At 51.5% G+C, this 13,269-nt stretch overlaps 1 protein-coding gene across 2 annotated transcripts in view; it reads left to right on the top strand.

Annotated features, from left to right (window-relative positions):
• Nucleotides 1-13,269, top strand: part of TFCP2L1 (transcription factor CP2 like 1) — a 65,228-nt gene that overhangs the window by 28,335 nt on the left and 23,624 nt on the right. For both annotated transcript variants that reach the window (XM_026510163.4, XM_026510162.4), the window contains 5 exons: nucleotides 6,552-6,628; nucleotides 7,129-7,234; nucleotides 7,904-8,010; nucleotides 9,076-9,228; nucleotides 12,487-12,597. In XM_026510163.4, coding sequence (XP_026365948.1) covers nucleotides 6,552-6,628; nucleotides 7,129-7,234; nucleotides 7,904-8,010; nucleotides 9,076-9,228; nucleotides 12,487-12,597 — 554 coding nt within the window. The remainder of the gene's footprint in view (nucleotides 1-6,551; nucleotides 6,629-7,128; nucleotides 7,235-7,903; nucleotides 8,011-9,075; nucleotides 9,229-12,486; nucleotides 12,598-13,269) is intronic.

Genomic DNA, 13,269 nt, shown 5'->3' on the forward strand with positions numbered 1-13,269 from the left:
GCTCATTTTAAGTGCTCTGTGCAGTTAGAATGAAACTCATGCCAGGTCAAATAAGTAAGTTAACGTATCTCTTTTCCTGGTGCTGTCTATATAGGTTGTTGACATTTTTTCCCCATAATGAGTGATGCCACCGTAAGCAATTTTTGTCTCTTTAGGATATCCCTCAGGATTTGTCTGACTGAAGGGTTTGTATATCCTTAATGAAACTCTTTTTGGCCAGACTTCTCCAAAACGGTTATATCAGTATAATACTTACATCAACAATGCCTGACAGTTCCCATTCTCTGAATTGTAATCAACGCTTGATATTGTCAGCCTGTAATTTTTACCCCTCCAGTGGATATAAGATGGTTTACCTTACTTTGCATTATCCTGCATACTTGTAGTGACCAGCATCTTTTTGTGTATGTATCCGTCCTTTTCTCTTTCCATAGGGTAATCATTATGGCCCAGTTTTCCAGGTCAGTCCCCACTTACACAGACTGTAATTATTAATAGCACCCCTGGCATTTATTCCCTCCTTTTCTAAAAGTTTTTATTTATTTATTTGTCAGAGAGCAAGAGTGAGAGCGAGAGCTGGGGGGAGCGGCAGGCAGGAGAAGCAGGCTCCCTGCTGAGCAAGGAATCTGATGTGGGACTCGATCCCAGAACCCTGGGGTCATGATCTGAGCCAAAGGCAGACACTTAACCGACTGAGCCACCCAGGCATCCCTTTTCTTTTTTTTTTTTTTCCTTAGGATTTTATTTAACTGGGTGGGGGTAGAGTGTGCGAGTTGGGGGAAGGAGCAGAAGGAGAGGGACAAGCAGACTCCGTACTGAGCATGAGCTGATGCGAGGCTTGATCCCACGATCCTGGAATCATGACCTGAGCCAAAACCAAGAGTCCGATACTCAACCAACTGAGCCACCCAGGTGCCCCACCCCTTTTCAAAAGTGCCTCAATATAAATTTTAACATCGTTTTCTATATAATATAAAGGACATAATTTTTCTTTTGTGTATTTGTGTCTACTTAAAAAAATCCTTTCCTACCCCACAGTCATGAAAGAGTCTCATTTTTTTTTTTTAGAAGTGTTAAGGTTTTACTTTTATGGTTTTCATTCACCTAGAATTAATTTTATTATATATGGTGTGAGGTAGGGATGTGTTTTTTTTCCATTTGGATTATCCCACACTCTTAAAAAGTCTATGTTTTTTCTTACTGTCATAGATCAAGTTTCCAAGTATCTAAAAGTCTATTTCTGGGTCCTTTATTCTTTTCTTTTGGTCTCTTTCCATGCCAAAAATGACATGATTTTAGGTACTGTAACCTTATATCTTCAGAGTATTTTAAATGGAGTAGGAATGTGTGTTTCAGGGAGACTAGTTTAGCATGAGGAAACAAATATTAGACCTTATGCCACAGTGTGGTTACCTATCCATCAGACTTTGAAGGTGCATCTTGCTTCAGGGGAACTGAGGTCACAGGGGATTAGGGATTTGAGCCTTGAAGGAAGGGGAGGGTTTAAGTGTGTGGGAGAGGGTCATCAAATACGATGAATATGAAGAAATTCAGAAGGAAATGTAGTAGATGGACTCCTTGAATGTTAGAACCAGAAGGGACCTTTGAAGCCATGGGAGACTGTGTGGAGTAGTTTGGCTAAGTCATCAGTCTTTGGAGCCTGCCAGACCCAAGTTTGATCTTCACCAAGATTCTTTTTTTTTTTTTTTTTTAAGATTTTATTTATTTATTTGACAGAGACAGCCAGCGAGAGAGGGAACACAAGCAGGGGAATTGGGAGAGGAAGAAGCAGGCTCCCAGCAGAGGAGCCCGATGTGGGACTCGATCCCGGAACGCCGGGATCACGCCCTGAGCCGAAGGCAGACGCTTTAACGACTTCGCTACCCAGGCGCCCCTGATCTTCACCAAGATTCTTAACCTCTCTGGATCTTAATTTCCTCATCTATAACATGGGGGCAATAATGGGTTTTCCTCATAGGACTCTTGAGAGGACTAAATCAAGTAGTAAACGTAACGGGCTTGGCAATGTCCTGCCATGTAGCTGTACAGAAACGAAATGGTGGTTACTCATTACCCTGTCTCCTTGATTCTAGGGCCATCTTCTTTTTCTTTGCCACATTTTACAGTTCTGAAATTAGAACAGGTTTTCCTATCATTTCCTGTAGTACTTGTTTTTCTTCCCAGATTGTTGTTTAGAATGTGGGAAACAGAATATTTTTTATAGGATTTTTTTTTTTTTTTTTTTTTTTTAGATTTTATTTAGTTGAGAGAACATGAGCAGTGTGGGTAGAGAGAGAGGGAGAAGCAGACTCCCCGCTGAGCAGGGAGCCCAACATGGGGCTCGATTCCAGGACCCCAGGATCATGACCTGAACCTAAGGCAGACACTTAACTGACTAAACCACCCAGGTGCCCCCAGAAATAGAATATTTTACAGACTAGGAAATGGAGCCAACATGCTATATCCAGGATCACCCAGCAAGTCGATTTGGTCATCTTAGGAATCATTTTCATCGCTATTCCTAGGCAGAAGAAGGAAGGAGAAAAAACCCATCTTAACTTGGGATGATGCCATGAGATGCTGTCGGCAAACTTTAGTCAGGGTGCAAAATGGAACCTGATACCTTCCAGAAGAGAGAAGTTAAACAAGAGAATCACGTAGAACTTACAGATGCCCTCTGCCCAGCAAATGACACCCACCAGGTAGAATGTGGTAGGTTCCGGAAACAGATTTAGTGTCTGCTCCTGGCTCTGCCACTTCCTAGTTGAGCAAGCTTGCCCAAGTCAGATAATGTGTCTGAACCTCCGCCTCCTCCTCTCAGTGGGGCTCACGGTCCTAAGCTGCCCCTGTCACAAGCTGTTGACTTGTGCTGAGCTTCAGGTGAGTTAATCCCCGGGCAGGACTTTGCCATTATGTAAGCACCCAGTGAATGGAAGCTGCTAGTTCTTGGGCCCCAGAGGCACGCCTCTCCCCTCCCACCACCTTGCCTCAGTTTAGCTTGGGATTACTTATTCATTCATCCCTTCCACTGTAGAAATCCTGCACACTCTTCAAAGTCCATCTTCAGTGGTATCCTGTACAAACCTTCTGTCACCCTCCCCCCTCCCCATTCTCTGAGAGTTTTGCCCAACTTTGGATCTCTGTTGTCTCTTAGGGAGAAGTTTCAGATCCTGCCGTACAGAAGTGCTTTTCCTGTGTGGTGTGATATCCCCCAGAAGACTGCTGACCTTTGAGGGCAAGAGTGTGTCTTAGTTTTGCAGCCCTGTAGTCCTAGCACGGAACAGTGTAGTAAAGGACATGAAATCACATTTAAGCACTTGCTGAGTACCTGCTGTGTGTCGGACAGTGGAGTGGTGAGCAGAGCAGACACACTCTGTGCCTTCCCAGAGCCCACTTCCCATGGCTCCCGCCCATGTCCCGAAATGCTGCTGGCCAAGCAGAGGGGTGCCCCTGTGCCCCCCGTCAGTTCTGCTCTTGTGACCTTGCTCATCAGTGTGTGTGACCACGGACCGTGGCCTTCTGATGGCACCGCACTGTGTGAGGGCTGGGCTTGGGGAGGTCGTCCTGGCCCCAGAGTTGGCATTGATGCAGGCATGGGAGGGAAGGGCTCCAGAGCATGTGTGTGCAGGAGGAAGGGACAAGGGCGGGAGATTGGAGAGGCGGTGGGGAAGCACATGGGTCAGGTCTCTGCAGCAGGTGGAGGAGGCCGTAGCCCCGGGCCTAGGGCGCCACTTAGCTCGTACTGATTCCAAACTCTGTGTTCAGGCTCGAGAAAGTGCCCTGGGTGGGGCAGGAGGAGCCTCTGGTTTGCATGAGCTGGGGCTGCCCTGCAGAGCTGGGGGTCAGTGTTACTTGGGCCCTGGGGCACCCATAAACCCATGATGATGACCACTTGGGCCTCAGGCCTTATGCCAGAGCTGGCTACATTTTTCCTTGGAGAAGGTGGAGGACACTGGAAAAACCAGTTAGGGTGTGTGAGGCTCCATTTTATGTCGCTGTTAAGGGAATGTTGGCTCAGGAGCCCGGAAATATATGTTAAAAATCTGGCTTTTTCCGAAAGCTAGAAGTGTTGGTTAGGTCAGCAAGACCCTTTGTTGAGTTGCATCTTCCGAACTGGCAAGTGGGCAGGACAGGAGTTTGGGGTCTGTGCCGCCTGCCTCTGATGGAGGGGTGCCTAGCACATTGTCCTGAGGGGGACGGGGACTTGGTACATCCTTGTGTCTGCTGGAGCTGTCATAGGGGCTGCTAGAAGCTGAGAAGGGCACTGGCCGAGTGGGTATTTCTTTTTTTTTTATTTTTTATTTATTTTTTATTTATTTTTTAAAGATTTTGTTTATTTGACAGAGATAGAGACAGCCAGCGAGAGAGGGAACACAAGCAGGGGAGTGGGAGAGGAAGAAGCAGGCTCATAGCAGAGGAGCCTGATGTGGGGCTCGATCTCATAACACCGGGATCACGCCCTGAGCCGAAGGCAGACGCCCAACCGCTGTGCCACCCAGGCGCCCCCGAGTGGGTATTTCTGCGCGTGGCCAGCCTCATTTCCAGGCTGGGTGGGAGCCGCGGGGATGAGCTCTGTGACACACAGCCCTTCGAGTTCCTACGATTCCCATGGCATTTCTCAGTAGTTGTTGTCGGCAGATATTTGGAATGAGTGACTTGACTGCATGTTCTCCCCACTCTGTCACTCACTGCAGGAAGGAGTGTATTGGCTTCCTGTGACTGCTTTAACCATCACTACAAACATGTTGGCCTCACAGAAAACACCAGAAGTTTTTGGTTCTCCCCTAGTTCCGGAGGCTAGAAGTCAGAAATCAGTAGGGCCACGCTGCTTGGGGTTTTAGGGGAGAATCCATTCTCTGCATCTTCCAGCTTCTGGGGACTCCAGGTGTCCCTTGGCTTGTGCCCTCCAATCTCTGCTGGTCTCATTGCCTCCTGTCTGTCTCCCCGTGTGTCTCATCCAAGGACACTTATAAGATTTAGGGACTTCCAGGTAATCCGGGAATATCTCCTCATCTCAATGTCCTTAACTTAATTGCATCTGCAAAGACACTTTTTCCAAATACACGAGAACATTCACAGGTCCTAGAGATGATATGGATGGATCTTTTTGGGGAGGGGGCAGCATACCACCCACCACAGGGGGTCTTAGTATTTTTCTAATCATGGCTGTTTTCGCTATTTTAAAACCAGCCATTGGGTTTGTGCTGTTCCTAATTTGTTTGCATATACGTTTCATTGATATATGTGTGTGTGTGTTTATGTACACATATAAATACACATATGTGTGTGTATATATATATATAGAAAGAGATTTTTAATACAGGTAGATTTCCCTTTCCCCCAGTTTTGGTTTCAGAAAGTCCTTCCCTGTTGAGTGTCTGATATGTATGATTCATGTTTGCATAAAACCTTAAGAAAGTTGACTTCAGTCCAGTGGTAACTTGTTTCGATATTTGCTGTGAGGTGCGTATCTGCAGCACGCAGGGAGCTCCACGGCAGGCCTGCAGCGGTGCGAACTGCATTGTGCTGTGGTCAGCCTGCTGGTTTCCACGATGTACTGTGCTTACCGTGGCTGCCACCCCTGGGGAAACTGGGGGACAGGTATTCAGGGCCTTTCTGTACTCTTTCTGTTACTTCTTGTGAGTCTATCCTTACCTAAAAATTAAAAAAAATTTTTTTCAAACAGCCAATCAGGTTTACCAATACCATCATTAAATCATTCTCTCTTAATTTGTAAAACATCCTTTATGAAGTTGTGAAATACGTACGGGTGTTTTAGAGTTGTGGTTACACTTCTTTAATATGGGGAGGAACTGGGAGCGTTTGATAAATGCTCTTCCTGTCTAGGAGCATGATGTATCCTATTTATTCAGACTGTATTTCACTTTCCTGATAGCACGTGTAGTTTCCTTCAGGTTATTCGTAGGTGCAGTTCATAGACTCAAGTTCTCTCTGTTATGAGAGATGAGTCTTTTCTCCGTGTATATTCTTAACCAGCTTGTGCTGGTTCTGTGTCACCAAACAGAATCCCCACACCCTTTAAATACATGAAATTCTTTTAACTTGGGAAAATGCTTTTCATTCTGCAATTAGAGACAATGTTTAACAGGCTTTTACTCGTTCCTTTAACTTGCTCTCGGGAAGGCTATGGTCAGTTACTTACTGGTGGACTGAAGTGGGGGGCCGTGTTCTTCATCCAAGTGAATGGCGGGGTGTCCTTTATAAAGAACTAAGAAGTTCTGTTCTGTAAATCTAACATTAACTACACTTCGTTGAATTCTGTTTCTTTGAAAATTGTGGAGGTGCTGTGTCTCGGGGACACATGATTCGTTCCCTGGGGTATCCTAGGCCCAACCAGGCTGGGAGACAGATGGGGGGTGTGCAGCCCAGAGAGCCATCTGAGTTGGCCGTGGACTGACTCCTCACTCTGTCCCCTGGGGCCGTGAGGCCTGGGTGGCCACTGAGGACGTCAAGAAGGCCCCTGCTGGGTGAACCCCAGATCTGAAACCCCTCAGAAATGGGAAATGTCCTGTTCCCCCCCCCCCCCCCAGGTCAGTCTTATGAAATTCGACTGCTGGAGAATCGGAAGCTGGGAGACTTTCAAGATCTGAACACAAAATATGTCAAGGCAAGGCTGTGGGGCCACCCTCCCTCCTCAGGTCTTGTTGGGGTGTCTGGGAACCTGGGCTTGCTGGGGGTGGGGGTCAGGAGTGCCTGGGAGGTCTGGGAGAGCTCTGGAGTGGGAATGGGTTCCTATCCCTGGAGTGTGTTGCCTAAGCAGCCAGGGGCCTGCTGGCGGTGCTGAGAGCCGGAGGGGCCTGGGCTGATGGAACAGGCTCTGAGCCTGGCTTTGCCTTACTGAACTTCCCTGAGCTTCCATTCGCTCATCTGCACAAAGAGCGGTATAGGTTAGCCATGTATGGAAAGCATGGAGTAATTCTGGAAAAGGGGATAATCCTCATTCTCACTGTCTGTCCTATTGGGGTTCTGAGCGGGGAGAAGTATGCAGAGCTTGAGAGCTGGGAAGGAAGGGTCGTAAGAGGTGGGAGGTTTGCCCCAGTGGGAAGTTCCTCTTGGGTCCTTCTTGGCCCCACACTAAGCGGTCCCCTGCTGGCCTCTCCTCCCTAGAGCATCATCCGTGTGGTTTTCCACGACCGCCGGCTGCAGTACACAGAGCACCAGCAGCTGGAGGGATGGCGGTGGAGCCGGCCCGGGGACCGGATCCTGGACATCGGTGAGTCTCCTGGGCCATGAGGGGCCCAAGGCACTCCGAGCACATTGGGGTTCTTCCCGGGTGCTGTTGGACTTCTGCCTCCGTTGGGCACTTCAGTGCACTCCTGCCCTGGGTGAAATGCTGTGGGTGCTGGCCGACGTGCCCATGCCACCAGGCCTGCCCTCGGGGACTTCTAATTCAAAGGCCTGCCATCAGGGATCGCAGGGTAGGCTTTGCAGAGGGTCCTGCCTTAAAGGAGTTTGCTCTGTGAAGAAGGGAAGCATGGGCATCGCAGAGATGGGCAAAAGAAATTGAATTTTGGGGTCATAGGCACTGGTCTGTGGTTTTTTATCTAGAACCCTGGGAGCCAGATTTTGGAATTTAGAAGTTAGAGTGACAACAGGGTGTGTAGACCCCTAGCGACAGGCAATGCCTCCCAGCAGGCAGGCACACTAATATTTCTGCAGCAGGGCAAAATGCCTGTTCACCCAAAATGGGACAGAGACTCTAAATGGCTTCATGGCAGCTGAAGTCGGGCTCGCTGCCAAATGAGTTATGCAAAACTTAGTTTTTGGAACTTTTGGCATTTCAAATTGTGTTTAGGGAATTTGGACCTGTAATGACAGTCCTTCCCTGAATCTTTGGGAGTGGCTGACAATTGCACTTTTGTGTGTGTGTATGTGTGTGCAGATATTCCACTGTCTGTTGGTATCTTGGACCCCAGGGCCAGCCCGACCCAGCTGAACGCAGTCGAATTTTTGTGGGACCCTTCGAAGAGAGCCTCTGCGTTCATTCAGGTAAGCGGAGGGAAAGTGTCCTCGGGGGAAGCCTGAGTTTCAGGGCCTGTATGTAGTTCCTCAAAGCAATCCACCCGCGGGGCCCCGACGGGCTCTGTTCTGTGTTGCAGGGATGCACATTGCGGGGAAGGGGTGCAGGAGTGTGGCTGAGTCCCAGAGCTGGGTGGGCCATCCCCAGAGCTAGAAAAGGACTTGGCATGTAGTAGAATTCTGTGTGGGTTTTGCTTCACAATATGTAAGCTTGTTACAAAATAAGTATGTCCTCGCTTATATAATATGTAATAAAATTTTTTTCCAGGATAGTTTCTATGATTAAATTAATTATTTCATGATCAAGCACCTGGTGTGGATCCAGGGGCATGGCGGGGCCGCTGTGCCTCTGGGCTGGCACACGTGCTCTCGCTCACTGTATGTCCCTTTCCGAGCCTCTTAGTTTTTCCACCTGTCTTAGGAATCAGATAATGAACATAAAGTCATTACTGCACTGCCTGGTCCATAGCAATTGCTCAGTAAAAGTTAGTGATCTTTATTTTTTTACGTAATTACAATGTTCTTATTGTATTTTAGAGTTATGATTACAATGTTATTGTATTACCACAACAATATATCTTGTTGCAGTACTATAGTATTACAGTAAGAAATACGTTACCCAGTCCCTTTTCTGGAGCAGGTACTTACTTAGTAACACAGAAATGGTTCCAGCCTTCTGCTCCTGTCTCTGGCCTGGCCCGGGTAACCTGGACGCCAGGGCCTTTGGGGACTGGGCTGTGCAGTCGGTGGGGTCTGCCAAGGGAGAGGAGGAAGTGCGGGTAGGGCCACTGGGGTCCATTGGCTTGAGCAGTGGCGAGGACATAGCTGGTCAGGCAGGGCCTCCCAAGGTCAAGGGACACATGGGGATGGGGAGGCCATCACCCTGATGGGAGTGTGGGTGGGAGAGCGGGGAGGCTAAGGCAGGTGTGTACCTGACGAGGCAGGTTGGAAACCTCATTTGGCAAGGGGCCCTTGAGGAGTGCAGGGCCTGGCCTCACCCTTCGGCTTGTTACTGGCCCACATTTCCCCTTGCAGGTGCACTGTATCAGCACAGAGTTCACTCCCCGGAAGCACGGGGGCGAGAAGGGAGTGCCTTTCCGAGTGCAGATTGATACATTTAAGCAGAACGAGAATGGGGAGTACACAGAGCACTTGCACTCGGCCAGCTGCCAGATCAAGGTGTTCAAGGTAGGACATCTGGCCACGCTCCACCTGTGGCCGCCGTGCCCAAGGGGTCCCCGCCTCTGCTGGGCAGTGACAGCAGCACACTGACCCTTGGGATTCCTGCTGGAGGGCCAGCAGGGAGCTCGGTGTCCCGTCAGCCTGGGGCTTCTACCTGGATCCCCAAGAGCATGAGCTGCACGTCCTGGGGTCACGGGCCTGCCGGCTGTGGGCTCCTGTTGTGGGGGGCGCCTTCCGTCGTCCGGCATCACAGAGGCTGTGACCAGCGCTGCTTTGTAAGGCTGTCTGGATTTGCACGGTTCTAGGTTTTTGTTTTCTTTGCAAGCGCTTTGCAGTTGGCCTCGGGTTCTGTAGTTGCCCATTAGATTCTCCTTAAAAATCAGGTCAGGAGAACCCCGTGCAGGAGCGGTGGCCCCAGATGTTGTTTTGGAGGGCCCAAGGCCCTATCTCCCTCTGCGGTGGCCTCCTGCTGGAGAAGGAAACATGTTTGGAGGTATCTCCTCTCTTTTCCTTTCTGGCCCACACCCTGCAGTTGTCTGTTAACTACTTTTCATCTCTTCTGTCTGGACCGATACTTCCTAAAGCTGGCTGGGGTGGCCGGTGACGCAGCTCGGGGTCCTATGTGGCCTGTGGCATCCACAGGGGTGAGGCAGGGGTGCGGTAGGGGCGGGCCCTGGCTCAGGAGTCGTGCCACCCCAGGTGGGAAGGGACTGTCTGTGGTGGGGGCGTGCGATGGTCTTTCGAGCCAGAGCAGTAGCACCCTTCAGACACCTGGTCCGGGATGATGGCTCCACGAAGTCAAGCCCACCATAGTTGTTCCCCCTTGTTGCCGTACGCAAATGCCTACGGGTTCAGTGGCTTCAGGCCACACGCACCTCTTAGGGCTGGAGGTTGGAAGTCTGATGGGGTCTCACTAAAGTCAGGGTGTGAGGAGGGCTGCATTCCTTTCCGGGGGCTCCCGCTCCTTCCCTTTGCCAGCGTCTAGAGGCCTCTGCATTCCTAGGCCCGTGGCCCGTCACCCTGTCTTCAGAGCTAGCAAGAGCACTGGGCTGTTGCGGGCCCACCGCTCCAGCCTCCTCTCCCCGCTCCCTCGCCCATGTTCACGGGCCCTGTGATCACGTTGGACCCCCTGGGATGCCGCCGTGTTGTCTTCCGGTTGCCATCTCCCACTGCCTGCAATCCTCATTCCCCCTGCAGCTGTGCAAGGTGACAGCCTCGGGGGTTCTGGGGATTAGGACCTGGCCATCTTTGGGGAGCACTCCTCCACTGAGCCCGTCCGCCGGTGCAGTGGGCGCCGCAGCCTCTGGTCTTACTCTTACTGCCCGCCCTGGGATCTCGTGGTGCTGACTTCCCATGGACAGCCCCACGGCTGTGCCACTGGATGTCTTTGCCTGTCCCTAGTCACACCTCTGTCCTTGTCATATACAGTCCACACCCGTGGTCCTGCTAGCTGTCCTTGTCCTCACATCCAGTGGCATCCAAGAATTCCTGGGGCTCAGAGGCCGCACTGGGCAGCAGGAGAGATGGACAGTGCCTGCCTCCCGCCTGGAGGGCCCAGGCCTTCCCATGGCCCCCACCAGCTCCCCTTTCTACACCTTGAGGCGGAAGCTCAGGGGGGCGGGCTCTGCCCCCCTGGCTCCTGGACCAAACACCAGCTGTCATTGAGGAATCGATCCAGAAACTGCCTTGTCTGAGTGACCAAGGAAGGCCTTGGCATCTCCTGCAGGGGCGTCGGGGCCCCTGTAACCTGAAACCGGCTTCTCAGAAGGCCCGGGGAGGTGGTGACTATCCCATGCACCCAGCCCCTTGAGAAGCACTCAAGCAGGTGCGTGCAGGCACCAGGCAGAGTCTCACCACCTTGGCTGTCATTCTAACACCCCCAGTCACCCCCGTCACTGGGAAGCGTCCTTGTTGGAGCCAAGCCCTGGGGCTCTGGGGGGCATCAGGGCCTCTGACAGGACAGGTAGGACCCCTCTCTGACTGCCAGCCCTCCACAGGCCTCACTGGGCCAGGTGCTGTCCCCACACACAGGCTTGCCCCCCTCCCGTGGCTTCTGGACAGGGAGAAAGAGCCTCCTGGTAGGGATGAGAGCTGGGAGGCGGGTGACCGGGATACAGGTGCTGCAGGCCTGGCTCTTTGCACACCAAATCTGTCATCCCTGTCCCCAGAGGACCCCCTGCAAACCCACCTCTGTCTAATGTGGGTATCACCTCACCCCGAGGCTGTTTCCTAAAATGCCCTCGAGCTGGAAACGAAATGCTGTGTGGCCTGAGGAAGGTGCATTCTGGGATGAAAGTCCCCAAAGGTGGCATTGTGCTTGAGGACGGGTTGTTTTCACTGACTGTGCGGCCTGCATGGTCCACTGCGTCTGCAGTGAAGACCGGTCAGTTCTAGGCTCGGGGGCTGCTCAGGGTCTTAACGTCTGAAGCCAGCAAGCAGGCTGTGATCTCACAGAAGGCGATAGTCACAGGGTGTCCGGGGCGTCCCAGAAGCAGGGCTGCTGTGGCCAGCCTGGTGGTGGTATATATCTGGACATACTCTCATGGATTCTTTACCTGGTCAACACGTGGTTCTGCTTCGGGATTCTGTTTTTGTCAAAGACCCCGACCAGCCAGAGCAGGTTCCTGTCCATTCTTGACCAACTTGAGCCTCAGTTTCCTTACCTGTAAATGACAGAAGTAGTAGTGCCTCTGTAAGTTGGCCACATTTGCTGGGCTCCCAGGACAGGCTCTGTGAGGATGGAGGGGTTACCCTGTGTGGGGCATGCGAGCAGGGAGCTGCACGCTAGTCCTGGGAGTTGGGGGGTCGGGAGGCCTTCACGATGCATCCAGGATTTCCCAGCACATGGGTGCAAACCGAACTCCCACCAGCAGCCCTGACTTCTTCCACTTCCTTTGTCCTCCACTGCTAACCCAAGGAACGCATTGTGATTTGCCGTGGCTCCCAAGGGTTTTGTCCATGGGCCAGTGGCCTGGTAGAGATTATTTCTAAGCATTTCCACTTGAGCAGCTGAGTGGCAGGACCCCATAGCAGGCTGTGAGTTCCCTCGGGTGAGGAAGGGGAAGGGCTCCAGTAGGAGGACCGTGTGCTTGATGCCCAGGAGGTGAGGGAGGTGCTGTCCTGTCCAGAGATCCTGCCTGGATTCCTGGGCCCTGGGGAGAGGTGGGGAGCAGACCTGGGGACTGTCGCTGAGCCCTGGGTCTTTTTCTGACAGTTGCCTCTGCCCACTTGGACTAATTGGACCCCTGTGCTCTGCACTTGTAGCCAAAGGGAGCTGACCGGAAACAGAAGACTGACCGGGAAAAGATGGAGAAAAGAACTGCCCAGGAGAAGGAGAAGTACCAGCCGTCCTATGAGACCACCATTCTCACGGAGGTGAGCTGGCCTGCTGCTGGGGTGTGCCTCCCTGGGCCTTCTGCCAGGAGCAGGATGATGGCGTGCTGTTGGTTTAGATTCTTGGGAAATATGCCCACCGTGGCTGAATGCCTCTTTTGAAAGTGCCCATGACATTGTGGCAGGTTCCTGGGTCCAGAGTTGTGTTCATGCAGTAAGGCCCCGGGGGCCGGGATGGTGTTTCCGAAGTAACTTCCAGCTCCGTGCTGCTGTTTGCACTTTCCAGAATCAGGTGCCTATTGTTTTCATAGGTAAAGGTCCAAAATCCAAAAGGTAGAAGGAGAGAGTATATATACATCAGAAAATACCTCTCCCCAAACTGTCCTAGCCTGGAGCTTTCTCTCCCCAGGGCAGCTGGCGTCTCTGGGTGCTCACGTATGTGGCCCGGCTTTCTGTGCCACTGAAGCCCGTTCATCCACGCCCGCTGTTTCTACACCAACAGTGTACATGGACATGCTGTTCTGTAACTTGCTTTATTTACTAGCCTAGCTTGAGTCTGTTCCCCATCTGTTCGTAAAGAGCTTGCTCGTTCTTTATCCAGAGGCGTGGCCTCCATTGTGCAGATAGATGGCCTGTTGGTGGACGTTTGGTGCTTTCTGGGCTCTTGCCGTTTCAGACCGGGTGCAATGAGTGACCGTGGGCGCGGGAAGTTGT

The sequence above is a fragment of the Ursus arctos genome, unplaced genomic scaffold (genome assembly GCF_023065955.2).
Source record: "Ursus arctos isolate Adak ecotype North America unplaced genomic scaffold, UrsArc2.0 scaffold_1, whole genome shotgun sequence".
Lineage (NCBI taxonomy): Eukaryota > Metazoa > Chordata > Mammalia > Carnivora > Ursidae > Ursus > Ursus arctos.